Here is an 18,339-nt window from a genome sequence, read left to right on the forward strand (position 1 = left end):
ACAATAACGAGTAGAGAACCAAAAGCGGAACCGAACACAAATAAAGTATTTGCACGTTAGCAATCTTGTTCCTTAATGTTTGGCTTTTTATCCTTTGAAATGGCAAAACTATTAGGGGTGGTTATTCGGTTATAACCGAACCGAAATAACCGAAATAATTTCGGTTATCAAATTTCGGTAACCGAAACCGAACCGAAATTTTTAAAAACCGAACCGATAAAAAATTCGGTTATTTCGGTTATTTCAGTTAACCGAATAGTGTGAGAAAAAGAGGGAAAAACAAAATCTCGCTTTCGATCGGAGGGCTAGGATCATCCAATCGAAATGATTTTTTGAGCACACCCTAATTAAGTTGTGATAAATCAAATGGACGGTTTTGATCATCCTACGGAGTGCCCATATAGCACTTTTTTTTAAATTTTAAATAATGGTTTTTATCATAATTTCGGTTCTTTCGGTTAACCGATTTTTTTTTTGAGATAACCGAAACCGAAATCGAAACCGAATAACCGAATTTCCCAAAAAAAAAAAAACAGAAACCGAGCCGAACCGACCGAGCCAATTCGGTTCGGTTCGGTTATTCGGTTATAACCGAATAATGAACACCCCTAAAAACTACCCTCCCATGCCATGTGGCATGTGGATATTTTGTCCGGTTCCACTCCAGGTCTCCATGGCAGCGCCCCTAAAGCTAAACAAAAACGCATCTATTTGTTACTTTCAGTTAGATGAGTCTAGGGCTGGCAACAGGGTGGGGCGGGGCCGGATGTTGCATTCCCCATCCTGCACCCGCGGGGGAAATCCCTGTCCCATCTCCTCCCAAATGAAATAAGAAATGCGAGAACTGCTTACATATGAAATATAAGACAAACTTAAATCACAAGCATATTATTATGGAAAATGATATTTGCACAACCTCAGTTGTCTTTGGCTCGCGAAAGCCTTTGGGAAATGAAATGATCATTTGATAGTTCTTTAACTACTAAAAGCCAAGATTAGTTTGAAAATATTAAAGTATGTGTGCTGATATCATTTCCCATTTTCCCTTGTACCCGTAGGGATATATTTGAAATTTCAAATTTTAAATAAGTTATTTTTTATAATGCAAGGTACTAGTATGGCTATTGAATTGGGGCGGGGCGGGGCGGGGCCGGGCCAAGGTCTTCCCCATCGCCGCACTGGGACCGCCTAGGTCGGGGAATCCCCGACCCTAACGGGACGGGGCGGGTCACCGGTTTTCCGGGTTAAATTGCCAGTCCTATATGAGTCTTACAATGTTGGGGTTTTTTTGGCTATTTTTCTCTGTTTCAATTTTCTAACGTCCAGTTTTTAGGGTTTTGAAATTTTTTGTGTGTCTCACTTTCCTCAATAGAAATTCCGTCATGGAGGAGCTGAGATCTGCAATAAACGATCACATGGATCAAATGACAGATCTCCTTGAGAAATTGACCGCCGAATTTCGAAGCGGGATTCAACCTGCTTATGAGAATTTCATGGGATTCTTCCACGCCATTGATTGGAAGGTTCGTTTCCTTAATTAGTTTCTTCCTTCTCTGTTTCTAGGTTTTCAGATTCCATTCTTTTCTTTCTTATAGAAATCAGAGTTCGATTTTGTTCATGGAGTGTTGAGCTCGACTGAGCATTGAATGAAGTTATTTATAAAATTTTCTTGAATATTGAATAGGGCTACTGATATTGGAATTTCCATTTTTGGATAATTGCACTAACTCAGCTTGTCTTTTTCTTTTTTTTTAAATTGGTTTTTGAGAGCTTTTGGGAATTGTAATAACCATTGACAGCTGGCTAAATAATAAAGGACAGGGTAAGTTAGTGCAATTATTAAAGCATGGTAGTGCCATTATCACTAGCCTATTGAATATTGTAGTGATTGATCTTGTAACTTTCTGCTTCCAGAGAAATCATTGGTGATGGTGTATGGTCCAGATGAGAGATTGAAATCATTTATCTTATTCTTATTTTTCCAACAAATAAAGGGAAAAGATTTGCTTAATACTACTCATTGATATTCGTCGTTCTATGGAAAGAAAATGGAATTATGTGGATTTTAATTAGGTGAATGTGTTACAATGATCCAGTGTTGAACACCAATTATGAAATTTGAGTATTAGTTTATCAAACTCTGATAAAGATTTGATGGTGAATTAGCGATGTAAGTAGGGCCAGCTTGCTCCTACCACCTCTTAAAAGTCAATGCAAGTGGGTTTCTACCTCTATTCTTAATCTATCAATCTATTAAAAATTATGAGATAAGGTCAATTGAGTGTTGTGGGAGGTGCCAATTTATTAGTATGAGAGGAACAATGCAGTTAAGTCACCTAGAAACCATTGTTTGAAAACTCCCCACACTAATCGTCGACTCACCTGAGTCAACTCCCTTTTACCCTGGCCAAGTTCTTTTCCAACTCTCCGTTTTGCCCCTACTATGTCAATCAAAACTCCTTTGACTCTCCCAAGTTATGACCTAAGTTTTAAATTTCAGTTTCAATTTCGGTCGCCATAAAAACAGAAACATTTTGGTTTCGGCTGGAAATTTCAGTGGAAATCTTGTAAAATCAAGGAAACATATGCAATTGATATAATTTAAAGATGAAACTTCGAGAAATGCTAGAATAAGAACAAATACACACTTAGGGCGTGTTTGGTTGCGCAAAAGCATAGATGGCTTAGGGGTTTTGCTTGCCATTTAGGGGCCATGCAAGCAAAACCCCTTGGGCTTTGGTTTCAGTCGCCACAAAAATGGAAACACTTCGGTTTCCATTGCAAATTTCAGTGGAAATCCTGGAAAAACATGGAAACATATGGAAATGATAGAATTTAAAGATGAAACTTCGAGAAATGCTAGAATAAGCCCGCGCGCACACACTCACTTAGGGTGTGTTTGGTTGAACAATGCCTGGATGGCTTAGGGGTTTTGCTTGGCATTTGGGTGCCATGTCTGCAAAACTCCTTGTTTGATTGCCAATTTAGGATTGACATCTCAGGAGACTACGATGGTTGTCTCTTGGTTAATCATTTCATGTCTGGTGATGCATCACCTTTGTCCGCTTCATATGAAATCCAAGCCTTGCTTAGATTTCCAGGGAGTGATGCTTCTCTCTGTGTGTGTGTGTGTGTGTGTGTGTGTCTATATATATATATGAGGAAAATGATTGTGAGCTTGAAGCTCATATAGCTTATATGAGCTTGAGGGCCCAAACACATGGGTCTCACATTTTTTGTGGTGATCTAAACCATTCATTTGCAAGGCCCCATCATAGATAGGGTGTGTACCAAAAATCAGCTCCATTGGATCATCCTAACCCCTCCAAAAGCGGAGGGCAAAAATGGGCAGATTTGTGGCAAACGGTGTCTGTCCATTTTGCCCTCCACTTTTGGATGGGTTAGGATGATCCTATGGAGCTGATTTTTTGTACACACCCTATCTATGTAAGGGTCTTTCAAATGAATGCTTTGGATCATCTTAACAATGTGGGCCCACATGTGTTGGGTCCTCAAGCTCATATAAGCTATATGAGCTTCAAGCTCACAATCATTTTCCTCTATATATATATATATATATATATATATATATATATATATATATATATATGAGGAAAGTGAGGCTACACCGCCGGTGTAGCTAACTTAGCTACACCGCAGGCTTAAAATACAATGGGCCCACATTGTTTTGGTGATCCAAACCATTCATTTGATTGGCCCTCACATAGATAGGGTGTCCACCAAAAATCAGCTCCATAGGATCATCCCAACCCTTCAAACTGTGGAGGCAAAAATGGACAAATTTGTGAAGGTTTTTACACGTTCATTTTTGCCTCCACAAATCGTAGGGTTGGGATGATCCTATGGAGCTGATTTTTGGTGGACACCCTATCTATGTGAGGGCCAATCAAATGAATTCTTTGGATCACCAAAACAATGTGGGCCCATTGTATTTTAAGCCGGCGGTATATATATTGGTAATGATACCCCATCCCACATTCTCTCATCTTAAAGAGATTGGATTGGGTGGCTAAAGTTATGTTCTTTTAAAAGTGGGGTTCTTATTAAGATATCTTGAAGTTTCTTTGCATTATCTTCATTAGCATATGAACTGGAATTTTGCATTTCATAAGAAAACATAGATCACAAGTTAGAGTTTGCTTTTGAATAGTTTGTTAGCTAAGATAGCATGTGGTCTATGTGATAGCAGGGTGTAGAAGCTCTGTACTACATAGAAATTCTTGGAGAAGTTCTGTACTACATGGAATTCCTTGGCAATGCTAACTCTTCATTGATACATGTGTCTTCTTACTTTTTCCAGGCGACATTGTTTTCTTTATCTGTTTTTGGTAGCCAATATGTTGCTAGACATGTTGTCTGATAGCCTTGCCACCTGTGTTGTTCAGCATATTATATGTGATAACTTTAATCACCAATATGTTCTCTCACTCATGAAGCAGTAGGAAACTAATATGCATATCAGCTTTGTGTAACTCAAACCAAATTCAAAAGCCGTTAATTTTTTTACTATTTTTGTGTTAGCCAGTCCAATATTACTTTTGGCACAACGCTCAGTTGTATTCTACCTTTTCCATCGTGCCTATCATAGCAACCATTACATCCTTTTTTTAAATCTGTGGGAAATGAAAAATCAAATCATCACATTCAGCATGTGATGCATGTGCAATGTGTTAACATCCAAATATTCCAGAAAAGGGCAATCAGAGTATCAGACATGACAAAGGATGTCTGACGTGTGGGTTGGGTTCAACACCTACATCAGCAATCTATAAGGAATGCTATCAGTGGTCCATGTGGCACTTGGTGCAATAACACGAGGGGAGGGATGGACGGGGTGGGGTTGGGAAGTGTACACTGTCCCCAAAGTGGACACAACTTCCCGTGTGCAAACATCAAAACTAAATAAAATAATATATAAGAAAAACATGCAAAAACAAATCCATACTTCTGCTCTTTTTTTTTTCCTCGCTTTGGATGGCACTCATGATGTGATTGACATGGCACGGGTGGAAAAGATTCCCTTGTTTAGATTTAAGGCAATTTTGACATTGATTCCCATTAAGTGTAGATTTAATACAATTTTTACATTGATTTCAGTCTTTTGGTCCAAACTTGCTATGAGTGATAACAATTTGACTTTTGCACTGGGCATGGTACTTAAACGGAACTCTGAATCTAAATTGTAGTTTCTTGGATAGAGTTTTAACTATCTCAATCAGAATGAGGTGTGGGATGCAATGGAGAATGCTCTCATTAAATTGTAATCTCGATCAATATGCTCTCATTAAATTGTTCTCTTGATCAATATTTCTTGCTCGCCACTTTATCTCATATCTATTTAAAATTTGTAATTAGGGCAAACTTGTGGGAGACTAAGAGAGAAACATAGCTATGATACTAAGAGAGAAACATAGAACATGAGCTATAATACCTGTTTATAGGCCATTCATGAATTCATGTGTATCATTTATTCATGAATCGTTTCAATGAGTTATATAGGCCATTCTTAGATAGTAAAACCTGTTTATGATATGATACTATCCCTAATTGATTTTCTCGCTTCTTTTTTTGTTGCTTTTACAGGAACCTTGGTTGATCTGCTTAGTATCATTTCATGTCGTTGTGTTGCTAACAGTCATTATTTCAAGGAGGAATGTCAACTTCCAGATGTGCTTATTCCTCATGGCATGTACGGTTCTGAATTTCCATTTCCTTGGATGCCAGTATATGAGTTTGTTCGAGCAAGTAAAAACTATCAATTAATACTATAAAGATACAAGTATTACTACCAGGGGTTACTGACTGAAAAAGTGAGTGAGAGAGAGGGAGGGAGAGGGAGAGGGAGAATCTGTGAGCACATTAAGTCTTTTATATATATATAGGGATATGATATCAGCACTTCAATGTTTTGATATTCACGCTCTCCTTGCTTGTCTTTTAGTATTTAATGGGCCTGTGAGAGCTTTTTGGGAACTGTAATAACCTGTTGACAGCCTTTTAAATACTCAAAGACAAGCTAGTAGAGCGTGATATCAAAACATTGGAGTGTTGATATCATTTCCCTATATATATATATATATATATATAGGGCAGTGATAAATCGACTCCCCATGTGTCTATCTCTCTCCTCTTTCTCTCTCTAACCCAGAGGAGAGAGAAAGAGACATGGGGAGTCGATTTATCACATTTGGGAGTCGATTTATCACTCCCCTATATATATATAGGGTTACAATATATGAGAAAAGACTAGACTACCATACTCTAACATTGAGAAAAACATATTTTCACATGGGGCCCAATTCTCAAATAACTACAAATGGTTCTGTCGTTTGCCATTTTTTTCACCAAATAATGGTGTGCTTATTTAGGAAAGAGATTGATGAAGGTTGGGGTGCGATGAGTAGTATTTTTCAAAAGAAAAACAGCAGCTTACCTTCAAGTTTAGGGGAGAAAAGGTAAAACTTGCAAAATTGATCTAAACTGGCTGCTCACCAGTTGAACAAAAGAGGAAATTTCTTGTTAAAAAAAATGTCACAACTATTGCCTAAGGGCATAGTTGTCATTTTTGTATTTATCCTATTTAATATAAATACATAAGTGATGGGAAGATTTTCCCAACTCACTTTTCTCTTCTCTCTGTTCTCTCTCAACATGGTATCAGAGCCCTAGGGTTTCTAATCCCTAGGGAAACTTTCACCCTCCATCTTCTCCATCAACCCTAACCCTAACCCTAACCCTAACTTAGCCCTTCTCCCTCTCTCTAACCTAACCCTAACCCTAACCCTAATTCTAAAACCGCTACAGTACCCCCGCTACTGTACCTCCCTTCCCCTCTGTATTTTCCATCAGCCCCCCACAGTGCACAAAAAGAAGAAGAAAAAACCCCACCCTATTTCTTGTCTTCCTCTATTCCTCCTCTCTTTTACCCTCTTCGAACAACAAAACCAAGCAACCCTAGTTTCATTCTCTTCCCAATGATCTAAAATCCTTTGAAATTGTTCTCTACCTCTTCGCGGCTCCGACTATAGTCCTTATATCTTCTTGTTTCCCTATGACTCATATATCTCGCCCCCATCCCTTGTCCCTGTCTCGGGGCCGCGCTCTTTTCTCTGGATCATCGATCTGACTTCCTTTACCTTTATCCTCCTCTATCTTCGCTGTACTTCTTTTGGTTTGCCGGTATCATTGAGAGCTTCTCATACCTCTTGTCGTTCTTCTATCTATTGCCATGGATTCCCCTGATGTTTCTGATCCTCCTCAGATTGGCCCTTCTCGTGCTGACACTCGCTCCACTACGGCGCCGGCCTCTTCTTCGAGTTATACTCCTTCCTCATACTCTCCGTCTGTGGACCATTCTTTTCCTCAGATGACCTCGGAGCATCTTGATGGCTCCAACTACTTGAGTTGGAGTCTCGCTGTTGAGACTTACCTCCTCGCTCGAGGTAAGGTATCCCTTATTGAGTAGGATCCCCCTTCTCCCTCGGATCCTACCTATGACCATTGGCGGCAGGATGATGCCCTCATTTGCAGCCTTCTGTGGCAGAGTATGACCCCCTAGGTGTATAGACCACTGATGACCTTGCGTACCTCTAAGGCTATCTGGGATCATGCCGCTCATTTATTATGGGTTGATAACCTCACACGTCTCTCATCCACGTACTCTAATACGTCTTCAGCGCGGTGATGCCTCTCTCTCCGATCACTACAGCCGGTTTATCTCACTCTGCCAGCAGCTCGACACCTATATGCCCATGACCACTGATCTGGCTGTCCTTACTCGACAGTGTGACCAGTTCCGTGCTGTTCACTTTCTCGAGTCTTTGGGGCCAGAGTTTTTACTCTTTCGTCAGCAACTTCTTGGCTCCGGTTCACTTCCATCTATCAGCGAGATTTATTCACGTACTCAGCAGTGCTTACCCAGTGCTTCTTCTATTGTTGTTCCTGCCGACGGTTCCGCCCTTGCAGCTTATGATGGCAGGTTCCGTTTTGGCCGTGGCGGCGGCCGTGTCGATCGTAGTGGCGGCGGCTGTGACTTTGGTGGCGGTCGCGATGGTGGTCGCGGCCGCGGTACTGGTGGCCGACCCCGTTCTTACTGTACTTACTGCCACCGAGAGGGACATTATATAGATACTTGTTACACACTACACCCAGAGCTTCGTCCATCTCTGTCAGCCCACCTTACTGCTGGAGATCCTATTGATGCTTCGCCAGCACCGTCCATTCTTGGCAGCGCCCCCATCGCCCCACAAAGTGACACTATGACTATTTCCAGGGCCGATTACGATGAGTTGCAGCGTCTCCGTCTCAGCAGCCGCCCATCTACTGCCGGTTATGCTCAGCCAAGTAGTTCACCTGCCTCTCTCCTTACTAGCTCATATTCCTGGATTATTGATTCAGGGGCATCGAACCATCTGACTGGTAATGCCTCTTCCCTTAGTTCTTTTTCTCCATTTTCTCCTACGACTCATTCTGTTACTTTAGCTGATGGGACCTCTACACCCATCACAGGTATCGGTACTTTATCTCCACATTCTGGCTTTACATTATCCTCTGTTCTTTGTGTCCCCAAATCTCCTTTCAATTTAATTTCTGTTAGTCAAATTACTAAGAATCTACACTGCTCTGTCTCATTCTTTCCTTCTCACTGTGTTTTTCAGGATCTCGTTTCAGGATCTCACGACTGGGAGGACGATTGGCTCAGGCCGTGAGGTGGATGGCCTCTATCATCTCGACAGCAACTTGCCTCATGTTGCCTTACACAGTTCTGTCGATTCGTACCTGTGGCAGTGTCGTCTCGGTCACCCCCTTCTCCAGAAGCTACGCCAGACATCTACTGTTTCTTCCAATATTCAACCTTTTGATTGCGAGTCTTGTCAACTTGGGAAACACCATCGTGTGTCTTTTCTCTCTAGGGTCCTTAGTCGAGTATCACATCCTTTTGATTTAGTACATTTAGATGTATGGGGTCCCTCGCTGACTATGTCTCAGTTTGGCTATAGATATTTTATCATATTTGTGGATGATTTCTCTCGTGTTACTTGGTTGTTGTTATTAAAAGATCGTTCTCATGTTTTTAATGCATTTCATACTTTTTATGTTGAGATTACTACACAATATCAGTGCACTCTTAAATATTTATGCCCTGATAATGCATGTGAGTATCTTTCTAATGAGTTTAGCACATTTATCTCGTCCCACGGCATTATTCATCAATCATCATGTGCACACACATCCCAGCAACATGGTGTTGCAGAGCGGAAACTCCGTTACTTACTTGACATCACGCGCTCCCTCCTCTTTCAGATGCATGTCCCTAAGTCTTATTGGAGCGATGTCGTTCTCACTCTTGCTTCCTCGCAAATCGTCTTCCATCTTTTGTACTTGATGACTCCTCCCCGTACTCGATACTTCATCCTATGAGTGATACCTTTCCTCTTTCCCCCCGGGTCTTTGGTTGTGTCTATTTTGTACACAACTTATCTCCTGGTCTGGATAAGTTGGACCCTCGGGCTGAGTGCTGTGTCTTTCTGGGCTACTCCCGTACCCGAAAAGGCTATAGATGCTACAGTCCTCGGCTGAGACCATAGTTACAAATTTCATTTCATTTCGTCCGAAATGGACGAAACATTTTGTTTTCGTTCCGAAAACGAAACGAAATCTGCAAAGTTTCGTTTCGTCTGAAATTTCGGTCAATTTCGGTCATTTCGTTCGAAATTGACCGAAATTCCGGATTTCGGACGAAATGGACGAAATTTTGAATTTCGTCCGAAATTCAAAATAACGGCTAGTTTGACTGGATTTTGCAGAATTTACGTCAATGCCCCTGGAACGGCTCTTTTTGGTTTTTGACCATTTTAACCTCAAAATGTGACCGTTTATAGCTGTTGGGAAGGGTATTTTAGTCATTTTTAAATGCACAATCAATTAAAAACTCTATAAATAGCCTTTTCCCTATCTTCTTATCCTCCACCTTCACATAAGTGATTCTCTTTCTTTCTCTCATTCTTTCTTTACTTTCACTTACATTATCTATTCTACTAAATTTCCTGCAAGTCTACCCTCTTCTTCAACTCAATCCAAGTCTATTTTGGAGCAAAGGGAAGGCATACATTCAACTTACCACTACAAGAAGTCAAGAACTATTTCCAAAGGCTTATTTCAAGTGACTGAAGGCTAATTTTTTCTTCTTCTCTTCAACTCAAGTTCAGCCTCAAGGTTCTCTTTATTTCTTTCCATTTCATTTCTTTTATTTCTTACTTCATTTGTCCCCTTCTACTTCATTTTTTTGTAATTTGTTTCAATTTTCTTTCTTCTAATTCAATTTTCCCCTTCTTCTACTTCATTTCAGAATGAGTGGGTCGGGCTCGGGACTTTCTGCAGGAGCATCCTCTATTGGTTCGGCACCCGCTAGATCGGATGACCCGGCATGGGCTTACGGTACATTGGTTCCGGGTCAAAAAAATAAAGTAACTTGCATATTCTGTGGCAAAGTCATATCGGGTGGAGGTATAACCCGCTTGAAAGAACATTTAGCGGCTGTTCTTGGTGAAGTAGCATCATGCAAAAAAGTGACTGAAGATGTAAAATATCGAATGAAGCAACTTTTAGATGCAAAGAGAAAAGAAAGGGCTAGGATGAGCCTATCCAGAGCCGAGGTTGGAGGTTTTTATGGCACACCAAATGAAGAAGAAGAGCAGAATGAAGAAGACATTGGCACACAATTTCCTCAACGAAGAGGTAAGGAAGTTCTTGTAGAACCGAGTGGTACAAAAAGGAAGAAGAAGGGAATCACAGGAGGGATCAGGAATTTCTTTGCAGCACGAACAACCCCTGGAGCCCAGCCAAGCATTAAAAGTGCTTTGGCTACTAAAGAAACAATGAATAGAGCAGACATGGCGGTTGGCATGCTTTGCTACGATGCCAATCTCCCTTTCAACGTTGCCAATTCACCTTGCTGGCAACCTATGTTTGATGCTGTGAATGCCGTGGGTTCGGGTTATAAGGCACCTACTTATCATGCTTAAGGGGTCCCATTTTGAAGAATACAGTGGATGAGGTAAACAACTACTTGGAGGAGATTAAGATGTCATGGAGATACACTGGCTGTAGCATTATGGCAGATGGATGGACAGACACCAAACAACGTTCCCTAATCAACTTTTTGGTGTACTGCCCTAAAGGAGTCATATTCTTCAAATCCGTTGATGCATCTGGCATAGTGAAGAATGCCGATGAATTATACAATATCTTTGCAAAGATTGTCGGAGAGGTGAATCCGGAATATGTGGTGCAATTTGTAACTGACAGTGAGCCAAGTTACAAAGCTGCTGAGAAAAGACTAGAAGCCGCGTTTGGTACATTCTTATGGACTCCGTGCGCAGCTCATTGCTTAGATCTCATCTTGGAGCATCTGTGCAAACCGACTGTATTTCCTCACATAGTAACCACAATTGAGAGGGCTCGGACGATTACAAAGTTCATCTACAACCATGGAAGCCTCTTGAATTTGATGAGGAAGAAGTTCACAGGTGGGAAGGAGTTGTGCCGCCCTGCTGCAACCAGATTTGCTACAAATTTCATTAGTATACAAAGTCTAGTGTTGAATCGGAAAGCACTTCAGCAGATGTTTATGTCTGATGAGTATAGTACTAGTAGGTTTGTCCAACACCCACTGAGTGAAGGGGTAGTTAGTACTGTGTTGGATAAATCTTTTTGGGACCAATGCAAGTACATTCTAAACATTAGCGAGCCTTTAGTGAGAGTGCTGCGTTTGATAGATCGGCAGAACAAACCGGCGATGGGTTACCTATATGAGGCCATGGATAAGGCCAAAGAGAACATCAAGGAGAGGTTGAAGAGAAAATCAGATTACAATCCAATCTGGAGGATCATCGACCAAAGATGGGATAGGCTACTCCACAGTCCCCTCATGCAGCAGGATATTTTCTAAACCCTGCTCTCCTTTTCACTCCTACCTTCTCTAGGCACAATGAAGTAACCAGAGGCTTGTTGGCATGCATCACTCGACTGGTACCTGATGAAGCTACACAAGACCTCATCACCAATAAGATTGAGGATTATCGAGAGGCTAAGGGTATGTTTGGAATGAAGCTTGCAATCCGCAACCGAACGAAGTTGGGACCATGTATATTTGAGTTGTTTGTTTAATTAAGTATAATTCATTTTAACTTTCAGTTTCTCAACAAATAATGCTTTACTATTTGTTACTTTACAGTTGCATGGTGGAATCAATTCGGAGGTGACGTGGAAGAATTACAGACCTTTGTGATTAGAATCCTCAGTCAGACCTGCAGTGCGACTGAGTGTGAAAGGAATTGGAGCACCTTCGAACACATTCACTCTGCAAAGAGAAATAGGTTGGAGCACCAGAGATTAGATGACTTGGTGTTTGTCCATTACAATCTTAAGTTTCGAGAAAGGTATACAACATAATATAATGTTTTCAACTCTCACCTCATCACTTTAAGCTTTTAAGTTTAACCTTTGACATTAAACTTAATGTTTTCCTTTTCAGGGACTTGTTGAGGAAATCATCTACCACTAGTGACCCTTTGAGCATAGACCATCTGGATGTCATGATGGATTGGGTTGCAGAAGAAGAAGATGTCATATTCACGCCGGAAGACATTGGGTGGGAAAATCTTGAAGCACCTACTGCTGTGGTTGGGGCCGGGGACGACGACGACGACTTTCTCATGCCTCTTGAAGAAGATGTCCCTACTGGTGGTCCAGGTGGTGATGACGGCGGCGGCGACGACGACGAAGAAGACATTGAGTATGATCATCCGGGTTATGATGACTGAGAGTTGTTGCTACTAGCTATTGTCTATGTTTCACTTTCATGTATATTTTTTTTTTATGTTTTTCTATGTATCAGACTATCAGTTGGACTTGTGCAAGATTTTATGTGTTTAAGTAATGAATATGCCTTTTGGGACACATATTTTGGACTATTTATTAGTTTTTCATCTTTTCTATTGATTTTATATTTTTTTTGGATTTTCTCATATTTTTTAATATATTTTTTGTGTGAACGAAAAGTTTCGACCGAAATGCATCGAAATCCCACCGAAATTCCGTTTCGGTGGCCAAAACGAAATGGCGACCGAAACGGAATTTACAACTATGGCTGATACGCTTATTTATCTCGGTCGATGTCACCTTCTTTGAGTCCACCCCTTTCTTTCAGCCTCCTACTGTCCGGGATGGCCTCTCTGATTCTCCAGTTCCTCTTTCCCTCCCTGTCCTCCCTGATCTGGTCTCTTCTACTCCACCTACTCCTCCACCTTCTATTCCTCCTCCTCCTCCTCCTCCTCCTCCAGTCACACAAATCTATCAGCGTCGCCAGAGAGATGTTGCTACTGCCCTGCCGCCTGGGTTGCCGTCCTCGCAGCCGGAGATCCCGATCTCCTCTTCTTAGGTACCTCTTTTACCAACTTCTGATAAGTTAGTTGATTCTCCTATTGCATCTCATACCCGCTCTCTTACAATTGTTCATCCTATTTCTTCTGTGGTTTCCTATGACCATCTGACTTCTCTGTTTCGTAGCTTTGTCTCCTCCTTATCTTCTGTCTCTTTACCCAGCTCTTGCTCATTCGGGCTGGCGCGCTGCTATGGAGTCTGAGATGGATGCCCTTCCTTCCAATCACACCTGAGATTTAGTCCCTCTTCCTTCTGGGGCTCATATCGTTGGCTGTAGATGGGTGTTCACCATCAAACACTTACCATACGGTATTGTTGAGAGGCTAAAGGCTCGCATTGTACCCAAATGTTACACCCAGACCTTCAGCGTTGATTACATGGAGACCTTCTTCCCAGTTGCCAAGATTCCCTTTGTCCGTGTCTTCATTTCCTTTGCTGTCAATCAAGGCTGGCCCCTCTATCAGCTTGATGTCAAGAATGCCTTCCTTCATGGTGACTTGCTTAAGGAGGTTTACATGGAGCAACCTCCAGGGTATGTTGCTCAAGGGGAGATGTCATCTTCAGTTTGCAGGCTACGCAAGTCCTTGTATGGGCTCAAGCAGTCTGCTAGAGCATGGTTTGGGCACTTTAGTGATGCTGTCATGCGATTTGGCATGCGGCAATGTGCAGTTGATCATTCTGTCTTTAGTTGTCACACTGATGCAGGACATGTTCTCCTTATGGTCTATGTAAATGATATTATTATTACAGGCAGTGATACGGTTGGTATACAGAAATTGAAGACCTTCTTACAGGCAGAATTCTCCACTAAAGACCTTGGTCGCCTACGGTATTTTCTAGGGATTGAGGTAGCTTATTCTGGCAGCAATTTTTCTCTTTCTCAGCGGAAATATGTGCTTGATTTGTTAGAGGAGACTGGATTTGTGGGGGCAAAGCCTGCTGGTGTTCCTCTGGATCCAAACACCAAGTTGATTGCAGAAGAGGGAGACTTGATGGATGACCCTAGCAGGTACCGTCGTCTGGTTGGGAAACTTATTTATCTCACTGTTACTCGCCCAGATATCTCTTATGCAGTTGGCGTAGTTAGCCAGTTTATGAGTGCCCCTCGTACTTCTCACTGGGCAACGGTAGTTCAGATTCTTCGCTATTTGAAATGTGCACCAGAGAAAGGTTTGCTATTCAAGAAAAAATAGGCATGTCAGAGTGGAAGGATTTAGTGATGCAGATTGAGCAGGATCTCCAGCAGATAGAAGATCAACCACGGGTTATTGCACCTTTGTTGGCGGCAATCTGGTACCGTTGAAAAGTAAGAAACAAGAGATAATTTCAAAGTCTAGTGCCGAGGCAGAATACCGAGCTATGTCTCATACTAGTAGGGAGCTTCTTTGGTTACGGTCTCTCATGTCAGAGATTGGTTTCTCTGCTACTTCTCCAGCTCAGCTCTACTGTGATAATAAAGCTGCGATTCACATAGCTACCAATTCCGTATTTCATGAGAGAACCAAACATATAGAGGTTGATTGCCATTTATTCGCCAGAGAATCCAGAGGGGCGAAATACATGTTTCCTTCTCTCGATCTGTGGACCAGTTTGCAGATATTTTTACCAAGTCATTACCTAAGTCAAAGTTAAATGATATTTGTAACAAGCTGGGCTTGAGGAGGAGTGTTGGATATAGTGTATTGCCTAAGGGCATAGTTGTTATTTTTGTACTTATCCTATTTAATATAAATACATAAGTGAGGGGGAGATTTTCCCAACTCTCTTTTCTCTCATCTCTATTCTCTCTCAACAATAACTATCCCTTGAATCTTTTAACAAGCATATACATGCCTCCACAAGTGGTTGAGAGTCAAAACATCCTAGACTTCTAATTTATTAGAGTCCAAAACAGCATGTACTTTCTAACTGGACCTTAGCATGGACTTCTACGACTTTCTAACTATCAGAGTCACAAATACAATGGACTTTTAAGACACTAACTGTCAAATAAGAGAACTAACAAAGTAGGTAACTAAAAAACCTTACAAAATGGCAACTTGAACTCAATCAGCATGCATTACACGTCATCTGAATCTAGTCCTGGTTCTAGCAGCAGTCTTGTTACCTTTTCGTTCATAGACCTTTGTGAGTGTTGGTCATTCCATCCTCTACATATATCGATCAACTTTATCGTCATTTTAGGATGTTTTACTGCATCATTCACCCCCTCTTTAAAAGAATTCTCCCTTCAGTTCTCATCTTCATGCTCCTCATATTATGGAGAAAGATGCTTTATATTGACAGTGTTACTAATGCCCAAATTCGGAGGCAACATCACTTTATAAGCTTTATCATTGATTTTCCCTAGGATTTTGCAAGGACCAATCTTCTTTAGGTTTCAACTTGTGAGATTCACTAGTAGGATACCTTTCCTTGATACTCTCACACTTCATCCCCACTTCAAAAGTAACGTCCTGATGGTGATGGTGTCGATAAACATTCTCTTTGTACTTTTTATAACTAGTTTGATATTAGATTGAACTTTTTCCCGAATAGCCACCAAATCAGCTATCAATTCGTCCAACTTATTCGGCTTCCCGGGAGTAGTAGTTAGAATGAGATCAAGTGATCCACATTCCTTGCTGCAATAATCACAGAAACGATAACCACAGAAACTGAAAGGAAAAGCCAATCCATAGAAATGCTAACCGCGATCAAGAACCCTAACCAGTTCAGAAACTGAAAGGAAAAGCCAATCCATAGAAATGCTAACCGCGATCAAGAACCCTAACCAGTTTCTTTACCTTTCAAAGAATGTTGACCAATGCAGATCACCAAAAATTACAAACACAAATGCAACTGGAGTGTGTGTGTGTGTGTGTGTGTGTGTGTGTGTGTGTGTGTGTGTGTGTGTGTGTGTGTGTGTTATGGCTTTTGCTAAGAGATGGTTGCTTGAGGGAGTTGCGATGGAACATTGATTGGAGGGACTCGTTGCTGGAGGACCGTCATTTTGAGAAAGTGTGAGAGAGACCCCCAGCAAATTGTCTCTTTTTATTTCTTTAAGTGACAAAAATTCGATCCAAAATGAGCTAGCTAAGAATTAGTTCGTTTGAGAATGAGTCAACATAATTGCTGAAAAGAAATCAATTTTTTTGTTTTTTTTTTTCAATAAAAAAAAAAACTCCAGAGATTGGTTAAATAATACACCCTAAGCTTCTTGGCTCCGGTAAAGAACATTTCAAATAAGCATCACAGAGATCTGCCAAGCAACACGTGTGGGCCATGAGTTTGTATCTCTATTAGAGCAACTATTCAGCCGAGGAACACTTCCAACTCATGAGTCTGCTTCACTCCGACATCTCACATATTATTGTTGGGTTGAGGGGTCTGTGCCTTGAGGCTCTTTTGCATGCAGCTCGAATGAAATGCATGTGAAGACACTTGTTTTCATATGCCCATAACAAACATTGTACATAATAACATCAGTTACAACTTTAGGACATGCTTATCTGTAAACTCTGTGGGCAATGCATTAAATCTTGATCTTGTCAGTAGTATAAAGTGTAAGCTATGAAGTGTTCAGAATGGTCATGCAGTTCAAGTAACCTTATTTGGCAATCTTTTATCAGGATACATCCAGTAACCATATTTGGCAATCTTTTATCAGGATACATCCAGTAACCATATTTGGCAATCTTTTATCAGGATACATCCAGTAATCATATTTGGCAACCTTTTATCAGGATTCATCCATAAATATATTGAACTGCAGTAAGCCTCGGAATTCTAATATCTGTTTAACTCCTGTTCGATGATGTGCAGTGACTTGCGTATATCTTGCTCAGAATATCAATAGTTTTCTTGGGAAGAACTGGAAAAGCTTTGCAGGGCAGAATTATTTTGATCCTCATGGCATTTTCCTGTCAACGGTCTGGTCAGGTCCTCTCCTTGTCATTGCAATCATAATCCTGGTAAGTAATTTCTGTTTCAAACAAAATCATGGGCAACTAACTAGTGAATCGCTCTATTTTGTTTCTCCATTGCAAATTTGTCGCTCCATTAGCCCGATTTTCCTTTTTGCAGGTAAACACCCTTATTTCATTGTGCCATCTCATCATTAGATGGAAAAGAGCAGAACTCAGGCACCGAGCTAGGCTTTCTCGAGGCAAGCAGGATTGATTTCTACTCAAGTTTCTCTCTGCCATTCATCAAAGGCCTGTTCTCTTGTAATTTAGAGATTTAAGGCATGCCTTTCAGGTGTTTTGTTCTTCAGGTCAGATCTTTAAAATCAGTGGCCTTTGACTTCTGGTGTTAAAGAAAGATTTTTCTGGGTTAGATTCTTTACTTCCAAGTCTCGTGTTAGGGATTTAATGCTATGATTTAGACCTCAAAGTTTTGTAGATTGGTTGTGCATGGATTCACTGTATTTCCATGCATACATGTTTTAGTTTAGATGCAACATATTGCATTGAGGCTCTCCTGTATTCCCCTGATAATTTACTCTACTTTGGATTTTCACATGCAAGTTGTTGCATATACTAAACTGTTGCAGAAACTTACTGAAATGGTGGCACTAAGTAGGGGATTAATTAATTATGTTTTGTGGGGTATTGATGGGGTTCATTATGAATTAAGTCTCATGATTGATGGGCTCTAAATCTTGCATGAATCTATTTACCTTTCTACTTTTAAATGCTCAGTAAAAAATTCTAACATTCTGTGATACTAAACTGCGACAATCTTACCATTTCGATCGGTCTGAACAATTTTGGGCCCTTTCCATTTCAAGAAGAAACCCGGCGATTATACTGCTGTACGCATGGGACTTATGGTCCCAACACAGAACTCTAAATTTGAATGGGGAGCTGATAAATCATTCCCCCCAACCCCTTT

At 40.9% G+C, this 18,339-nt stretch overlaps 1 protein-coding gene across 2 annotated transcripts; it reads left to right on the top strand.

The window, feature by feature from the left end:
- The first annotated feature begins 1,257 nt into the window (after positions 1–1,257).
- LOC143886747 (uncharacterized) lies at positions 1,258–18,056 on the top strand. 2 transcript variants are annotated; one of them, XM_077390854.1, is made up of 4 exons: positions 1,258–1,523; positions 5,605–5,710; positions 12,257–12,461; positions 12,557–12,975. In XM_077390854.1, exons 1-4 carry the CDS (start codon positions 1,383–1,385, stop codon positions 12,843–12,845), a joined length of 741 nt encoding a protein of 246 aa, XP_077246969.1. In that variant the 5' UTR covers positions 1,258–1,382; the 3' UTR covers positions 12,846–12,975. The 2 variants fall into 2 exon arrangements, with proteins under 2 accessions (XP_077246969.1, XP_077246970.1); XM_077390855.1 differs by lacking the exons at positions 12,257–12,461; positions 12,557–12,975 and adding exons at positions 17,269–17,417; positions 17,530–18,056 and having other exon boundaries at positions 1,263–1,523.
- The last annotated feature ends 283 nt before the right edge of the window (positions 18,057–18,339 follow it).

The sequence above is a fragment of the Tasmannia lanceolata genome, unplaced genomic scaffold (genome assembly GCF_043159265.1).
Source record: "Tasmannia lanceolata isolate RefF3 unplaced genomic scaffold, GAP_Taslan_0.1 ptg000011l, whole genome shotgun sequence".
NCBI lineage: Eukaryota > Viridiplantae > Streptophyta > Magnoliopsida > Canellales > Winteraceae > Tasmannia > Tasmannia lanceolata.